Raw genomic sequence first — 19437 nt, 5'->3', positions numbered from 1 at the left:
AAACATAAATAAAAAGTACTGTTTTGATTTAAGTTGCTTTACTTTTAATGAGTTAAAAAAGGACGGATGAGTTGGTTGAGCATTGAATTTTTTTGAGTATACTTAACAGCTATTTTCCATCATCATTTTTATAATTATTTTTCCGACCTTTTTTGAAGCAATAATAATAATCTGCATTCGTTTTTATGTGTTCTATATTACAAATTAAGGGTTAGTTAAAAAAATAAGCTTAAAAGAGTCATACTCGAATGTACACTTCCTAAAAAAGATACACTTGTCGATGGTAAACTGGCAAACTGGTAGCTGTCAAAGTCAAAGTACTTAATGTTGTTTCTCTTAATATTCGCATCGTGTGTGATTAGTGATTATAAACAAAAAGCGTGGATTTTTATTTAATCATAATCGATTAACCTGCATAGCTACTGTGTAGCGTGCGTTTTAGATTAGTTGTCTTCAAAAAGACGTAAAAATGGATGACAATAACGTGGAACAAACGCCTGCCTCGCAAAGGCTTACAAATGAAGACTTTAGGAAGCTGCTGATGACTCCCAGAGCTACGCCTGGAGGCTCTGGGAGCTCCCACCCTGCGGGCTCCGTGCGGGAAGCTATGGCTAATTCTGGGTAAGATAATCTTGTAATAAATACTTGAGACGATAGAAGATGTAAACACGTTTACAGAACCTTGATTTTGTCACTAGAAAATAGATGTTCTTCTCCTCTAGGGACTTGAGTTGGGTATATTATGTCCTAGAACATTTACTTCTGCCTAAAACATCCTCTTGTTCTTATTTGCTTTGTATTATTACATCTCATAATCCATACTATTTTTTATTGGATCCTAGTATCCCACTCTTCATTTCCACCAATCTAAATTAAATATTACGTGGATCTGATTAATTTTAAATACTTTCTTTCACAATCCTATCCAATTAGATCTTAGAGATTTCATGTCGATGATATTTTGTCAATTTTAACATACATATTCTAATATTATATTTCCAAATGTTTCAGCTCAATGCCACCGCCTACAGAGAACAAAGGGGAGTTACGTAGAAAAAAGAAGTCTTATTATGCAGCTTTAAAGAAACAAGAAGACAATAAATTAGCGGAGTTAGCAGAGAAGTATAGAGATAGAGCTCGGGAACGGAGAGATGGTGTCAATGAGTTGGGACCCATGGACCCTACCAGTAACACTAGCAGTGCATACAGGTGACATTCTTTTTATATTTTACTAGCTACTTCCGCGCGGTTTCACCCGCTCTGCTCAGCTCCTATTGGTCATAGAGTGATGTTTAATAGCCTATAGCCTTCCTCGATAAATGCACTATCCAATACAAAAAGAATTATTCAAATCGGACCAGTAGTTCCGGAGATTAGCGCGTTCAAACAAACAAACAAACAAACAAACAAACAAACAAACAAACAATCAAACAAACTCTTCAGCTTTATAATATTAGTATAGATTTTAAATAAACATTGGCCCACACTAGCATTTTCCGGGAGCTACAGACTGCCCCAGAGCTGCAGACTACCTAGCAGTTTACTGGGGCTTTGGCTCAAAGGAGCAGGAATAGGAATGGGGTGGTTGTTAGTCAGTAAGAGTCTAAGAGACTCTTGCCTCACCCGAGGCAGGATAAGGAATGTAATGATTTTCCCCTCTTAAAAACACTAGTATTTTCTATTGTGTCATGTCTGTGTTTAAAAACATACAATTACAAGAAACATACATGACACCTAGACCTGCAACAACAAACCAAATGTCCACCATCACTCTTAACCCGTCGTATGCTGAAGCACTGATCAGTGCGAGACACAATGTGTATTCTATTGTTGACTCATATATCCACAGATGAAAGCTTAAAAGACTAAAAATCTATTACTAACAACAATCATAGATTATAATTTTCTGTGAATGTTGTGATGTCTTGAACCATTTGAGTTGATATCATTGTTTCTCAAAAATTGGAATAAAATTAGTTTTTTAATCATGTTACAGAGCGGTCGCCCCGGATTTAAAATCAGGAATGGATGCCAAAGAGAGAAGGAGACAGTTAATCCAGGTTTGTACTCCTCTTTTTTGTACCACAACCTCCCAAACTACTGTAACTCCTGTAAGCCAGGATCTACAGTTGATACTACAGTGAAAACACCGGAACACTGAAGTCTGGCGCATCCCAGGGATATGAATAAATTACATTAATACATAGTTTCCACTTTCCTCTATGAATTTAATGCAGGAGACAGAATTACTTACACACACTCTATATGCCTCTACTCTATGAGGGTAGAGAGGTGACAATATAATACTTTGCCTGTCTCGGTAATCGAATTCGAGAACCCCTATTGTCCTTACGACAACTTGACTAATGAGGCTGTGTACCTAGTGAAGAGTTGATGAGTTTTCATACTGTAAAATTATTGTTTTCAGGAATCCAAATATCTTGGTGGTGACATGGAACATACGCATTTGGTGAAAGGTCTCGACTACGCTCTCTTACAGAAGGTATGTGTGCACATAGTGATTTTAACTGATTCTATATTTTGGACTTGGCTTCACGTTCTACGTGGAGGCTTTGTTCAATAGTGGATGTTTTCCGGCTGATGATGATGGTACACATATCTTAGCACTGGTGGATATGGACACAGTTAAGCTATGATTTTTATATGGAAAGCTGTGTGCTATGGATGCGTGCTATGGATGTGTGCTATGGATGTGTGCTATGGATGGCTTCACAGCTACATAGCTTAGTATCAGTGGAAAGGGTCACATAGTTTCACAGCTTAGCTATTACATCTTGTAGCATAGCTAGTTAGCTACATAGCACATCTCTGGTGGAAAAGCACCCCTATTATCTATACTATATCACTACATAGTATAAAACAAAGTCGCTTTTTCTGTCATGTTGTTGTATGTCCCTATGAACGCTTAAATCTTTAAAACTACGCAACGGATTTTGATGCGGTTTTTTTAATAGATAGAGTAACTCATGAGGAAGGTTTTTATGTATAATATCATCCATTAAATAGTGGACAAATACTGTTATTTTTGAGGTTTCTAATGTGATGTCGCAAATAATTACATTTTTTCCGCTTACATTGCAAACGCAGGCTGAATCCTACGAGATTTATCAAAATAATGTACTAAGTATTGTACACAATGAAAAGGTCTACAGAAAACTCCGCGATGGTATATGTCTATCTCTTATGGATATCCCACAATAACATTTTTTTGTCATTTACTATTTACGACAAATAATGACTAATATTCGAAGCGATTTTAACCAATACAGCATTAATCCTTATCCAATTAAATACCTTAAATACATTGTTGATTTAATATAGATCTATTTGGCCTTTTACAGCATCTGATTTAAATCAATATTTTTGAAGATGTACAGATTTAAAAATTGCGGAACGTAGCGTTTACGGCGACGCGGCGCGGCGGCAGCGTGCCTATAAATAAAATTGTAAAAATGTAAAAAAAAAGTAAAAATGTAAAAAAAAGTGAAAATATTGTGTATAAAAGATATTCCAAAGATAAGGAAAGGGGAATTGTTTTAAGTACTCCAAAAACGCGTGCGGGCTACGGGCAGTAAATGAATAAATCAAATCTACTGGATTGATTTTATCATTTTTTCAGTGAGTTACATATTTTAAACCCGTGCAAAGCCGGAGCGGGCCGCTATGTTTTTTTATAAACAACGTTCACAGTTTTTCTGTAGCGTATTTAGTATATCAGCATTGCACCCGTGCGAAGCCGGGGCGGGTCGCTAGTACTATAATAAAGAGTTTGTTTGTTTGTTTGATTGTTTGTTTGTTTGATTGTTTGTTTGTTTGAACGCGCTAATCTCCGGAACTACTGGTCCGATTTGAATAATTCTTTTAGTGTTGGATAGCGCATTTATCGAGGAAGGTTATATATTAATATTATAAAGCTAAAGAGTTTGTTTGATTGTTTGTTTGAACGCGCTAATCTCCGGAACTACTGGTCCGATTTGAATAATTCTTTTAGTGTTGGATAGCGCATTTATCGAGGAAGGTTATAGGCTATAAATCATCACGCTACGATCAATAGGAACCGAGCAGAGCGGGTGAAACCGCGCGGAAGCAGCTAGTTATTTATATTATGATGTTAAGGCAATATTATGACTGTGTCTGCAGGTGAGGTCCGAGATTCAGACGAGGGAGCAAGAGCAGGAGGCTGAGATGGAACGCCTGGTCACCACACCCGTAGAGCCAGTCAAGGAGAAGAAAGAAGTTCCCGTTGTGAGTATTGTGCTACTTCACTACATGATTTTATTGTAACTTTCGTGAGACATACTAAATTAATTATTATGTTATCGGCTTACTCACGTACTGTTTTGACGAGGAACTCGACTAGTTTCAAGCCATGCTAGAGGCTCATATTAGAGCCATGCTAGAGGCAATGTGAGCCTCTAGCATGACTGATAACATAATAATTAACTTCACTACATAGTATAACATACTCTCGAAAAACATAACCCTTCTTCTGGCGCAGTCGGGTAAAAACAAAGTCGCTTTCACTGTCCCTATGTCCCTTTATATCTTTAAAACTACGCAACGGATTTTGATGCGGTTTTTTTTAATAGATAGAGTGATTCAAGAGGAAGGTTTATATGTACAATACATGCATAATATATCACCATTGCACCCATGCGAAGCTGGGGCGGGTCGCTAGTTACTTTATATATTTATTAATTTCTATCAGTGATTTCACCGCTTTCCCTTGGGATATAAATAAGCCTGTGTTATTCCAGACTATTATCTACCCCTATATCATATTTCATCTTAATCTGTTCAGCCGTTTTGAAGTGATTGAGTAACAAACATACGCACGAACTTTCGCATCTATAATATAATGTGTTCCGCAATACTGCTCATTAGTATGAGCCCCTAATGTAGCATGAAACTAGTCGTATATATAATTCTTCTGTAAGTGTGTATGTCACTGAACTTCTCTTAAACGAGTGGACCGATTTTGATGAAATTTTTTGTGTGTGTTCAAGGGGATCTGAGAATGGTTTAGATTCACAATTTTGTCAGCTGGACAATGATTTTTTGATTAATTTTTAATTTATCAGTAGTTGTTGATTTTGGAATGTTTTACATTGGATCCGACAGACGGCGCTACCATCGCAGTGTCAAATATTAATGACGTTAGATATTGTCATAACATTTGAATAACAATTTTCATCAAAAAGGTCCAGAAAGTTTTAGCTTATTAAAAAAAGTTTAAAATTTTCAAATTAAAGACGTGTAGACAGGACAACGTCTGTCGGGTCCGCTAGTGATTTATATAATTTTAAACTAAACGTAATATTATGGTGTTTCGCAGGAGGAAGAGATGCAGTTTGAGACGGCGATGGGAAAGAATATCTTCAATATGATCCAGGAACAGAAGTAAGTGTTTGCGTCACATTAATTTATAGAAGTTTTGGTTGGAATTCGGGATCCTATAAACTTTGGATGCGAATGCTCACGCAAAAACTATTCAATAGTACCTAATCTATTGATGGGTACTTTTTTATTCTTGAAACACGGACGAACCCGCTGGCAGATAGTATTTTCGGAGCTGCGGACTACCTAGCGGGTTTACCGCGGCTCCGGCTCGACAAGCAGGAGTAGGAACGGGGTGGTTTTTAGTCAGTAAGAGTCTGACATTCCCTCTCGCCTCGTTCTGGCGAGAGAAGTCATTGGATGATTATCCCCCCTCAAAAAAAAGATGGTAACGGTAAAATGGGGTGAATAGAAACTCAGGGGGTGAATAGAATAAAAAAAATATTAGGATTATTAGTTTGTTTTCATGTTTTTGGTTTTAATAGAGCATTTTTGGTTTTAATAATGAATTAATAAAAAATATTAAAATGGTGTGAACAGTTCTAAATTACGTTAAAACAACAAAATGTTGTTCCTATTCACCCCTGATTTGTTTCTATTCACCCCGTTTTACGGTAGTATTATTATTTATTTATTTATTTACAAATCTTTATATATATAATTCTTCTGTACGTGTGTATGTCACTGAACTTCTCTTAAACGACTGGACCGATTTTGATGAATTTTTTTGTGTGTGTTCAAGGGGATCTGAGAATGGTTTAGATTCACAATTTTGTCCGCTGGACAATGTTTTTTTAATTCATTTTTAATTAATTAGTAGTTGTTGATTTTGGAATGTTTTACATTGGATACGACAGACGGCGCTACCATCGCAGTGTCAAATATTAATGACGTTAGATATTGTCATAACATTTGAATAATAATTTTCATCAAAATGGTCCAGAATGTTTTAGCTTATTAATAAAATTTAAAATTTTCAAATTAAAGACGTGTAGACAGGACAACGTTTGTCGGGTCCGCTAGTTTACATAAGGTAACCTAACCAAATAAGGCCTACCTTATTTTTATTACCGCCTAGCTCGTAGGTTTAAAATGACAAAGGGCTGATAATTTCAAAATCTTATATTTATTTATTAGACTTTGTAATAATGGAATCAAAATGGCTTTAGAAACAAAAATTACAATTTTGTAAACACAAATAACTAAAGTGTCACTTTGGCCTTATTGGGAACCCTATGTCTTAATAAGGCCTCAATAAAAACTAGTAAGTATTCAAAACTTTGTCAATGCTTATAATAAATGTAATGAGATCTTATTTATTAATTTTGGTCATTATACATCAGGCTAAACGAGTTTCTCATCATGCATTACCAAAGTAACATCTTTGAAGTCATAGGTACCCCATCATCAGTCAAACGAATGAGAATAACTTCTTGTTCTGTAGCCAATTTAGCGACCGACCTAGCTTTCGTGTAGTCGAACTACTCTTTAGATGGTGCGTACTTCTTTGGAAGTTATATCTGGCTGCAGCAGCCTACTGGGTAAAACAGGGTGCATAAAATTCGAAGGGTGAATATATAGTGATACTATGAAGAATTTCCCGATATTACATAAGGACTGTCCAAATCCAAGTAAAACCATAAGATTGGGAAAATACATCGCAATTAAGAACCGGCCGATCAAAGTCTATTTTACCAATACAGAAACACCTAAAGTCCTATTCCGAAACAAAAGTAAACTACCCGAAAATATAAAAATTTACTCTGACTTAACCCCAACTCAAAATCAATATCTACAATCTATAAAAGGAGAACTTCAAAAACGTATAGAAGAAGGTGAAAAAAATCTCATTATAAAATATATAAAAGGAAGACCTACAATTACTACTAACCAAAAAAACTCGAAAGTGGATCACAACACAATAAAAAACACACGGATAAACTAAGCCATCAAATCATCAAAACATACGAAGACTTACCCTTACACCCATCATCCCTTAGATTCTTCTATGCTAATTTACGAAGTATTCGAGGAACTGGCAAGCTCGATGAAATCAAGTGCATAATAAAAGCTATACCAAAAATTACCCACTTATTAGTATTCACGGAGACCTGGATTACTTCTGAAGCCGATGCAAAACTATATCAGTTGCCAAACTACAAGCATGTATACAGCTACAGGAAAACACGAAAAGGTGGGGGGGTATCGATCTATGTACACGATAGCTTAAAATACGACATAACTGAAGAATTATGCGAGAGTGGAAATCATTATTTATGGATTTATATTAATAAGCTATCCCTAAACATCGGAGCTATTTATAAACCAGGTGATTCAAATAACAATGATTTTTTAACGACGTACTCCTTACAGTTGGAAAAGAGAAGAAGAGCAATTGTGTTTGGTGACTTTAATATTGATCTCCTCAGCTCCGACAGCCATGTTACTAAATACCTGAACGAAATCAAAGGAAATGGATATCAAATACTAAACAAAATTAATGGCGAATACAATACTCGTGAAACTTCAACTACAAAATCTATACTGGATCATGTCTGTACGAACATAAATAAACATTCATTTAATTTCTCTATAATTGAGTCTAGCTTGTCCGACCATAAACAAATATATTTGGAAATAGGCACTCTAGAACCAAAAATAAATAAAAGAATTAAATACCAGGCAATTAATTATGAGCAGTTGTATAGCGACGCACTAACGGACAATTATGTGAATGAAGACAATGATTACTGCCACCTCGAGCACTTTATCAAAAAACATATAAACAACAGCAAAATCGACAAGACAAAAATTCTGAATCTACCTCAAAACGACTGGATAAACCGAAGTATTATTGATTCAATAAACATACGTAACAACTTATGGCAACAGACTAAATCTCACCCTAAAGACAGGAACATTCAAAGAATCTTTTCCAAACAACGAGACCACGTGACAAAACTGATCAAGACACATAAAAAGAAATACTATCACGATCTATTCAACAGCAACAACAATCAACCGAAAAAGATGTGGGAACTTATTAACAACCTCGCATTAAATAAAATCAAAGACAGCAATGCTCCTCCGAAACTAATGTCGAGCTCGGGATATGTAACTGAAGGTAACTCAATATGTAATTTATTTAACTCCTTTTTCTCATCAATAGGCGAGGAATTAGCAAACCAAATACCCGAGATATATCACGCGAACGACGGCAACACACTTATGTTCGAACACAACCACCCGCATGACGTCACTATGAGCAACATCACTCCTTGTACTGAGAACGAAATCTCTGAAATAATCGACAATCTTGATAGTAATACAAGTGCTGGGTTAGATGGTATCACCACCAAAGCGATCAAATGCCTCAAAAATGTAATTGTTCCTAAATTAACTGATTGCACGAACGAGTGTTTAATGCGCGGTATTTTTCCGCGCACGCTTAAGGTTGCCAAAGTCAGCCCTATTTTCAAATCGGGAAGTAGGACGGATCCAGGTAATTATAGACCAGTGTCAGTTTTGCCAATATTGTCGAAAATTTTTGAGCGTGTTTTGTACACTCGTTTAAATGCGTACCTTATTGAGAAAAATATCCTAATCGACGAACAATATGGCTTTCGCGCTAAATCTAGCACCCTAACAGCTGCAACAGACTTGATAACTAAAATAAAAACACACATAGATCAAAAGGATGTTGTGTTGGGGGTATTCATTGATTTAAAAAAAGCATTTGACACAGTTTGTCACCACAAGCTTCTCCGAAAGTTAAGAAACATAGGAATTGTAGATAAAGCCCTAGAAATGTTTGCATCTTACTTACACGATAGGCAACAAATTGTTAAAATAGATAAATTCACTAGTTCCATACAAAATGTACCATACGGCTGTCCTCAAGGCTCAATATTAAGTCCGTTATTATTCTTAATATACATAAATAATATAAACAAAATAGGGCTAACAGGACACCTAACTTTATACGCGGATGACACTTGCCTATTCTATTTCGATAAATCGATCCATTATATAATATCAAATGCTCAAAAAGATCTTGACATACTCAGTGAGTGGCTTAAATACAATTTACTTACAATAAATACATACCTCTAAAACAACATATATGATTTTTACCGCAAAAAATAAACCATTGCCAGACTTCTCGCCCCTTAGTATAAACAATGACACAATAAAAAGGTCCAGTCACGAAAAGTACCTCGGTCTGAGGGTAGATGAAAAACTCACATGGAAACTGCACATCGAACATCTAAAAACAAAATTAACGTCTTTGCTGGCTTCACTACGTAAAATTTCAAATTGTATTCCAAAGAAAATACGTAAAATTATATACAACTCACTAGTAAAATCACAACTCGAGTACCTAATCGAAATATGGGGGTGTGCCGCGAAATCTACCCTCATGCCGTTGCAAAGAACCCAGAACAAAATTATTAAAACTTTATACCATTATAACTACCTCACTTCAACTAGAACAATATATGAAAAAACTAAATTATTAAATCTCACACAACTATATACATACGGTACCTGCATTCTTATTAAAAAAATCATCTCAAATAGCATCCAATCAAAGTTACAGTTTCACAATAAACACATATCGCACAACCTAAGAAACAAAAATAAATTACAACGACGACAAGCTCGGACTAACTACGGTGAAAAAACCATATTGTTCGAAGGAGCACAGCTGTATAACGACCTACCAAATGACATAAAGGATTGTAAATGTATTAACACGTTCAAACTAAAACTAAAAAAATATATTTATAAAAAGTATAAATAACTTTGTATTTGTATTTGTATAGCTTCCGCAACCCGCGCCTGATGTAAAAATGTACTAACTTATTTTAATTATTTTGTATCTCATTTTAAGTGAACTATTGTATATGTATTGTTCTTATGAGAATAAAATTCTTTAAACCTATATCCATTCACCCCTTTTCTGTATCTATTCACCCCGTTTACCCCTTTCTACCATTTTAACAGCGTTTTCCATCTTTTACAAAATCCATTGGCTTTCTTTTTGACAGAAGCTGGTAATCCGTTTTCTATGAAATTACTGAAAAACAACTAAGCCGTAATAAGGCCTACACCTTTTTTTTGTAGGCTTTATTAGGACATGGCACATAGGTAAACAAAACAACGATTATATGAAATACACCGATATTATAGCTATTTCACTAATGTGAGGAGATGGCTAAATGTATAATTGTCATACAGACAAAACACGGCACGTCGTATACTGATAAATATAAAAATACTAACAGTTTACGCTACTCGAATTTTATAAAAACTAAAGTGCGCTCCACGTCGTGATTGTTTTCGTCTGTAGGTTCCAACGTAATCGCGGCACAGGTTGCTTGCTGTGCTCAAATTAGTTAAGTAATGTGCATGCACACTTCTACAAACTTTGGCGACCATTTGACATCGGGAAGAGGGAAATTTTCAAAATAGGCTTTATTGGGGCATAGGCCTTATTTGGTTAGGATACTATATATAACATTACAGCTTACGCCAATACGTTATACAGCCAATAGAATAGTTAACGTTAAGATACATCTAAAAAACAAAAAATAAAAAGAAAATACACAAAAAATAAACATATCTTTACAAAATACATAATATTATATGTTGCAACGTGTGCAGGAACAAGAAGGTGTCCCGCAACGAGATGTTCGCGCCGGGGCGCATGGCGTACGTGGTGGAGCTGGAGGACGAGGGCGCGGCGGACAGCGACATCCCCACGACGCTGACGCGCAGCAAGGCCGACGTGCCCGCGCCCGACACGCGCTCCTCCGCCGCCGCCGCCAACGACGTCGTGCTCGACAAACTCGCGCAGATCTTCTCCTACCTCCGCCACGGACGACACAGGAAACTTAAGAAGACTAAAGGGGTAAGTAAAGAAAGAAAGAAAGAAGAAAGAAAGAAAGAAAGAACCGCTTCATGGTAGATATCCCACCCACTCGCACGAAGCGCTTCGCTTCAAGCTTCCTTGTGCGAACTGCTAGGGAGTGGAACTCCTTGCCGGAGTCTGTGTTTCCTGATGGGTACAACCTGGGTGTCTTCAAAGCCCGAGTGAATAGGTTGCTTATGGGCAGACGTGCTCCATCGTAGGCCGCATCATCACTTACCATCAGGCGAGATAGCGGCCAAACGTCGGCCCATTTAACATTAAAAAAAAGAAAGAAAGAAAAATCATTTATTCGGCACCGGGCACGATGCACCAAAAACAAAACACAAAACAGAAAAGAAAAAAAAATGGTAAAATTAATTAAAACATTCAAATTTAAACATTAAATACACAAAAAAAAGTAATGCACTATTTAAATTATATAAAGGTAAAAACATACAACACATAACAGGTAAAAACAAGGTGGCAACAATAAGTATAAGTGTGGGAGAGCCATGCTTCGGCACGAATGGGCCGGCTCGACCGAAATGATACCACGGCCTCACAGAAAACCGACGTGAAACAACGCTTGCGTTGTGTTTCGTTGTGTGAGTGAGGTTACCGGAGGCCCAATTCCCCCTTCCCAATCTTACCCATCCCTGATTCCCTAACAACAACCCTTAAATTCCTAACTCCCAAAAAGCCGGTAACGCACTTGTAACTGGTGTTTCAAGTGTCCATGGGCGGCGGCGATTGCTTACCATCAGGTAATACGTTTGCTCGATTACCGGCTTGTTTCATTAAAAAAAAACTTTGACTTTGATTTTTACTGCCTTGTTGGTCGAGTGGTCGAACGGGTAAAAAGTATTGCTGGGCTTTTTTCTTCGGTTTTCCGATAATTTCTCAGTAGTAGCACGGAGTCTGGAATTGTTTCCAGTATATGGCAATCAGCTCACCCCCTATTACATGGGACTTATAACACAAATGGTGAAAAGTGGGTGTACATTGTATAGCGGCGTTACGTGTCGTAATATGCACCTCTGCCTACCCCTTCGAGGATAAAAGGCGTGACATTGACGTTGCTAAGGGGAAGTATTTTTACCCGACTTCAAAAAAAGAAGTAAAATTTCATATTGACCTGTATTGATGTATGTATGTTTATTCGCAATTATCTCGCAATTGGCTGAATTGAGTTTGAAGTCGGTTAAAAATGAAATATGTTTTGTTAAATTATTATTATATTAATGCCTATTATTTATTATGGGTAAAAGGTAAAAAAATAAAAAAAGGACAAAGTCGCATTTGTTTTACCTCGTTTTTTTTAAATATTTGTGTTATAAATCAACAAATTGTTTTATTCATTAGCTCATGATTATAGGCTCCGGGCGTACTTCATAGAACATTGAATTAATGTGTGTTAATGTTCATTAAACATTGAATTAATGAATTTAATGTTAATTTACAGGACAAGCCTATGGACAAGGGCCGGCAGGACGAGTCCATATACGGCGAGATCGGCGAGTACAACCCGGGCGGGGAGCGCCTCGAGCGGCGCGAGGAGCGCCCGCGCCCCGGCGGCTACTTCGACAAGCCCGCCGACGCCGACGACAAGATCATGGACGGTAACACCTTTTTATATTAATTATTTGTTTATTATTTTTTTATCGGTGCAAATAAACTGTTTTTCTTTCTTTCTTCTTTCTTTCTTTGTTTGTACCCTTAGTACAAGTTTGCTTTACGTTGCACTCTGATTGGTTGGTTTATTCGAGCCGGCAAATCAGTGCGCCGAACGCGCTCTCGTTTCGATTACTTTAAACATAAAGCAAACTCATACACCGGCACACTTCGTACAGCCTCAAACATTTTTTTCTCATTTTTAAAACGTTCCTGGACTTCCACGAATAATTCATGACTAGAATTTGCCGAATTGGTCCAGCCGTTCTCGAGTTTTAGCGAAACTAACGAACAGCAATTGATATTTATATAGGGTGACTGGGGATCTAACCAACAACAACAGTCAAGTCTAACAACAGTCCTTATCGAGAAAGGCTATAGCCTATATAACATCACGCTACGATGTATACATCGGAGCCGAGTGAAACGAGTGAAACCGCGCGGCAGTAGTTAATTTATTATTATTATTTTAATAACTATTTTAACAACCAGTTTATTAATCACTAAAATTATTAATGTATTGTATCTTCCCACCCCAATGGGAGAAAGGCGTGACCATAATATGTAAATATGTATTAATTGTATGTATCTGTTGTAGTATCGGACCCGGTCCGCGGCCGAGTCCCCGAGGTGTCTCGTCGGTCGGCGGCGCTCCTGTCGCGGTTGGCGGCGGAGCCCCAGGGCTACGCAGAGTGCTACCCCGGCCTCAGGGAGATGGACGACGCCATCGATGACTCTGACGATGAAGTGGACTACACCAAGATGGATGCCGGCAATAAGAAGGGACCTATTGGTATGTTTTATTGTCTTTTTCGTTTTTTTTTAATACGGTAAAATGGGGTGAATAGAAACTTAGGGGGTGAATAGAAACAAATTTTTTATTAGGATTATTAGTTTGTTTTCATATTTTTGGTTTTAATAAAGCATTTTTGGTTTTAATAATGAATTAATAAAAAATATTTAAATGGTGTAAACAGTTTTAAATTACGTGAAAACACAACAAAATGTTGTTCCTATTCACCCCCGATTTGTTTCTATTCACCCCGTTTTACGGTATTAAGATTTTCTTCTGTGTCGTGGGCGCGTTCACATACACATGACACTCAGACCCGAAACAACAATTTGTGGATCACACAAACAGTTGTTCCGTGCGGTAACCGAACCCGCTACACGTTGAGCAGTTGGGGGCTGTTTGGTCTAGTTAAAAGTCTATGCTCGTATTTCAGAATTATACTGAAAAATGTATGAATTAGGCCCCTAGGTAATCCCTAATGAGCTGCGGACTGCCTAGCGGGTTTACCCGGGCTCCGGCTCGAAAAGCAAGAGTAGGAACGGGGTGGTTTTTAATCAGTAAGAGTCTGACACTCCCTCTCGCCTTGCCCTAGGCGTGAGAAGTAATCGGATGATTTTCCCCCTAAAAAAGGCAACCCCTGATGGGATCCTTATCAGTTTATATTTCCTACTTTACCATTCTCAACAACATTATTAATTTTACGAATTCTAAATTTTCCGTAGTATCATGGATTCTAAATACATTATTTTGATATTAATTCTAACAATGTCCAGGGCGTTGGGACTTCGACACCCAGGAAGAGTACTCGGCGTACATGAGCAGCAAGGAGGCGCTGCCGAAGGCTGCCTTCCAGTACGGAGTCAAGACCCAGGACGGGCGGAAGACCAGGAAGACCAAGGATAAGAGTGAGAAGGCTGAGCTCGACAGGGAGTGGCAACAGGTAACATATTATTATACTAGCAGTCCTTAAATACTTGTTTCAACTGTCCATGGCCGGCGGCGATTGCTTACCATCACTTGATACGTCTGCTCGTTTACCGGCCGTGTTCCATAAAATATTATATTGTTATGGAAATATATTATTACTAGCTTTCTACTCGCGGCTTCACCCGCCTGAATGTATGTGTGGCGGAACACGACAGTGACAGATGATACAAGTCGCACATACACGATTGACGAATAGATCAACGGATCAACGGATAAATCCTCCATAGGACTTATAAAGTTTACATGCGAATAAACATAGATAGAAAATCCCAACAAACAACAGTTGGGCAGAAAGCCCTTCAGCCATGATTACCTCGCCTGGTCGGAGGATCCTCCTTTTCCTATGTTTACTTTCTGTTCCCTAAATATGTATTACTTTTGCACCATGTATGTGTTATTTTCATTTTGATCATTCAGGAATACCCTGTATTTTACTTCATCTAGTTTTACTGACGGACAGACTGATGGACAATTCAATTCGACGTTTCAAAAGTGCCTAATTTAGGATTATTTGAAATAAATGCTTTGACTTTTGTACGATTTTATTTTTAACAATCTACTGAAATGAAATTTCGTTATCAAACGACATTGCCTATAGGTTGTAACCAGTGGCGTAGCGTGAGTGTCGGCCGCCCGGGGCGGAAGACAATTTTGCCGCCCCCTTATTCAGGTATTTTAATTTAATGTATACTATACATTCATCATCATCAGCCGAGAGACGTCCACTGCTGAACGAAGGCCTCCCCCTTAGTCCTCCACGTAGAACGACAAGCCGCCACCTGCATCCACTGGCTCCCCGCCACTCTGACGATGTCGTCGGTCCACCTAGTGGGAGGTCTGCCCACGCTGCGTCTTCCGGTCCGCGGTCGCCACTCAGTCACCTTCCTGGCCCAGCGGCCATCAGTCCTCTGAACGACGTGGCCTGCCCATTGCCACTTCAGCCTGCATATTTTGAGAGCTATGTCTGAAACTCTTGTTCTTTGGCGAATTTCCATATTTCGGATTTTGTCGCGCAAAGATACTCCGAGCATAGCTCTCTCCATCGCACGCTGGGCGACTCTGAGCCATTCTAAAAGTCCAGCAGTTAGGGACCATGTCTCGGTACCGTACGTCATCACTGGCAACACACACTGGTTGTACATCCTGGTCTTCAGACACTGCGGGATTTTTAATGAGAAGACTTCATGTAACTTCCCAAACGCTGCCCATCCGAGTTGGATTCTTCGGGCGACCTCTTTCTCGAAGTTGGACCTACCTAGCTGGATGATCTGACCCAGGTATGTATAGTGGTCTACAACTTCGAGTATATCGTTACCGGACCGGACCCAACGATAACCGGACAGGTGTTGACATGATTTTTGTCTTGTCTATGTTCATTTTAAGGCCCACCTGTTGGGAAACGGTATTGAGGTCGCTGAGCATGGTGGTCTTCCAGCGACTCTGCCATTACGACTATGTCATCGGCGAAACGGAGATGAGTGATGTATTCGCCATTAATGTTGATGCCGCGTCCGCTCCAGTCCAAGAGCTTAAAAACGTCCTCCAGTGCGTTCGTGAACAGTTTCGGAGAGAGCAACTGGATTGGCCTCGTAGTCTCTTCCTGGAGTCGGATACGGATTCATAATAGAGACCATTTCGGCAAGAACAGTCATAAATCAGAGCACTCCCCGTGGTATAGGTGATAGAAAATGCACAACGAAGCTACATATCTACGCATTGCCAAGGTGTTAAGTCGGTTTTAAATTTCCTGACACTCAACAATCCGATTTGCACGCCGCTGAACGCGGTCCAGAGGATGAACCTGGTACTGGGGTGCCCACGCCCACAGATAAGAGTAGTATTCCATATGGGGCCGAACCTGCGCCTTATATAGAAGCAGGCGATGGGTTGGAGTGAAATACTGCCTTGATCTGTTGAGCACACCAAGCTTTTTCGAGGCTAATTTAACCTTATCCGCTAGATGGCCACGGAACTGGACGTCGCGTCGCTCTAAATGTTGATGCCAAGTATCCCAAATATCCGGCTCGAAAAGCAGGAGTAGAAACGGGGTGGTTTTTAGTCAGTAGGTAAGAGTCTGACACTCCCTCTCGCCTCGCCAAAGGCGGGAAAAATCATAGGACGATTTCCAATACCGGCTGAGGCAGTCAGGGGGGTACTTTGAAACTGACGTGAGACGACCAACGGTAGTTTAACGGCAGTCTTAACGGTAAACACGCAGACCTGTTTCTTACTAGTTTACCCCAATCTGAGATTCTCCGCAAAGAAGTCTCGATTTCTGACACAAGTCTGTTTCGGTTCTCGTTGACTTTTTCTCAAGAAATGTTAGCGCGGCCGGTATAATAGGCATCACCTGTACTGTCATCCGCATAACAATGAATGCCGCTGATTTGCAACATATCATTGATATGGAGGAGGAACAAGGTAGGTGATAGCACGCAGCCTTGAGGGACACCTGCGTTTACAGACAGAGAGTCGGAGCAGTCCCCGTCGACAACGACCTAAATGCTTCTGTTTGCTAGGAAGCAGTAGACCCATTCGCACAATTTCTCGGTAAGCCCATAGGAAGAAAGCTTCGAAAGAAACGCTTTATGCCAAACCCGGGCGAAGGCTTTCGCCACGTCCAAGCTAACTACCAACGCTTCCCCCTTAGATTCGATCGCCTGTGCCCAACGGTGTGTCAGGTAAACCAGAAGATCCCCAGCCCACCGACCTTTACGAAAACCGTGTTGTTGGTCACTGAGTAGCTGGTGATCCTCTAGGTACCGCAAGAGCTGGCAGTTGATAATGGACTCCATTATTTTCGAGAAGAGGGAAGTTATAGCTATCGGATTTGTTCGATCGCCTTTTTAGGAACCAAGGCTCGACTCTGTCTAGAAGTTCTCGGGGCAGGACCACTCGTTTAAGGTTCCATCCCCACTATCACTACTTTCTCCGATCTCTAGTTGCGAAAAAAATATAAAATGGTTGAAATATTTACAAAAAAAAATATTATTTATTGTTTAATTTTGCCGCCCCCTAAAAAGTGCCGCCCGGGGCGGGCCGCCCCTGCCGCCCCCACTACGCTACGCCACTGGTTGTAACTTCCAAAATATTAAAGAGTGGGACAATTATTGAGCGGGCTGATTATTTGTTTCGAAGAATATACATAGCCTCATAATAATATGATGTTATGTCTATAATAAGATGTACAATTGCAGCTACATATTTCTATTTATTGTTACAGATTCAGAATATAATTCAGAAACGCAAAGCGCCGCAAGCTACAGATGAACCTTCATACAAATCAGCGAAATACTAACCTTACCACATGTTACATAAATACAAGACAACAAGAAATAAAGTGAAATTATTTAAAAATGGCTGAAAAATACCTGGCTATGGATAAGCTTGGGTTGAAATTATAATGAAATGATGATTAAAGATGGCTTAGGATGTGTTATCCTCCGGAGCTGCGGACTACCTAGCGGGTTTACCGGGGCTCCGGCTCGAAAAGCTAGAGTAGGAACGGGGTGGTTTTTAGTCAGTAAGAGTCTGACACTCCCTCTCGCCTCGCCCAAGGCGGGAGAAGTCATTGGATGATCTTCCCCCTTAAAAAAGTGTGTTATCCTGCGTCTCTGCTTACCTCATTGAGGAATAAAAGTCAGTGCAGTTATGTGTTCAGCTGATTTGCTTACAGCCAATCGACCAACGAGGTTAGGTTGATATTTTAAACCTTTTGACCGCCATATCACTCATAAAAAATTTCGCTGTGTGAGTGAGGTTACCGCAGACTTAATCCTCCTCCCCATTCGTCAATCCTCAAATCCCTATCCCCAAAAGAGTGACAATACTCATGTAACTCCACTGGTGTTGCGAGTGTCCATAAATGGTGTCCATTGGTATCTTTAATATGAATTTGCCTTACGTTTAAAGTTAACGAAACGAGAGCATATTCGGCGCTCTGATCGGCTGGATCGAATAAACCTCATACTGATTGGTTAACGATTGGTTAACGCTCTGAGCCTTTAGCCAAATGCAGGCATTTAGCGCATGTCTACTTGTAGAATAGAAAACTAAATTGTACAGGATTGACATAAATTTTGACACTTGTCAGTGTCATCCCCATACATTGAGTTTTCTACTCTCGATGTCGACCAACGCTAAAGAGACATTTGGCTAGAGGCACTGATTGGAAAACTCATACTAAAGTTACTGATCAGGTGATCAGTCTGTTTATTTGCCACTAATTATATTTTGTTTAAATACGGGCTAGTTAAGTCTAGTAGTTCCAGAGTCTATTCAATGCAAACAAACAATAAATATTTTCCTCTTTAGTATTAGTACAACAAATATGTGAGTATGGCGGTCAAAAGGTTTAACGTTGAGTTAATTAGGTATTGATAGCTTATTGTTAAGTCAAATATTGTAAATATACAATAAATACGAATATATGAAGTGTGATGTCACCTAAACGAGGTTTTATTTATACCACAACTAACTTGCCCGGGCGGTGGGCAACTCTTAACTGAGTGGAGCTCTCTCAACGTCGACAGATGTCGCGACAGCCGCAGGATTTACCGGGACTCCGGCTCGAAGAGCAGGAGTAGGAACGGTGTAGTTTTTAGTCAGTAAGAGTTTGACACTCCCTCTCGCCTCGCCCAAGGCGGGAGAAGTCATAGGATGATTTTCCCCCCTCAAAAAAAGTACCAGAAGGAGATGGCGGGATGAAGTTGAC

General features: G+C 39.2%; 1 protein-coding gene across 1 annotated transcript; it reads left to right on the top strand.

Moving 5' to 3' along the window:
• Positions 1 to 339: 339 nt before the first annotated feature.
• On the top strand, positions 340 to 19174 carry LOC118274850 (protein Red). Its single transcript, XM_050697076.1, has 11 exons — positions 340 to 621; positions 1012 to 1209; positions 1997 to 2060; positions 2429 to 2503; positions 4162 to 4266; positions 5357 to 5421; positions 11026 to 11272; positions 12735 to 12891; positions 13542 to 13736; positions 14510 to 14676; positions 17947 to 19174. Exons 1-11 carry the CDS (start codon positions 470 to 472, stop codon positions 18019 to 18021), a joined length of 1500 nt encoding a protein of 499 aa, XP_050553033.1. The 5' UTR covers positions 340 to 469; the 3' UTR covers positions 18022 to 19174.
• The last annotated feature ends 263 nt before the right edge of the window (positions 19175 to 19437 follow it).

The sequence above is a fragment of the Spodoptera frugiperda genome, chromosome 11 (assembly GCF_023101765.2).
Source record: "Spodoptera frugiperda isolate SF20-4 chromosome 11, AGI-APGP_CSIRO_Sfru_2.0, whole genome shotgun sequence".
NCBI classification, from domain to species: domain Eukaryota; kingdom Metazoa; phylum Arthropoda; class Insecta; order Lepidoptera; family Noctuidae; genus Spodoptera; species Spodoptera frugiperda.
Note: the sequence above shows the minus strand (reverse complement) of the source record. Positions and strands in the feature narration are given on the sequence as shown.

What these genes read in the sequence shown, in the direction of transcription:
- LOC118274850 (XM_050697076.1), top strand. Translation starts at nt 470, where the DNA reads ATGGATGACAATAACGTGGAACAAACGCCTGCCTCGCAAAGGCTTACA. An exon ending in ACTACGCTCTCTTACAGAAG is followed by an intron (nt 2,504 to 4,161) that starts GTATGTGTGCAC and finishes CTGTGTCTGCAG; the next exon opens with GTGAGGTCCGAGATTCAGAC. An exon ending in AACTTAAGAAGACTAAAGGG is followed by an intron (nt 11,273 to 12,734) that starts GTAAGTAAAGAA and finishes GTTAATTTACAG; the next exon opens with GACAAGCCTATGGACAAGGG.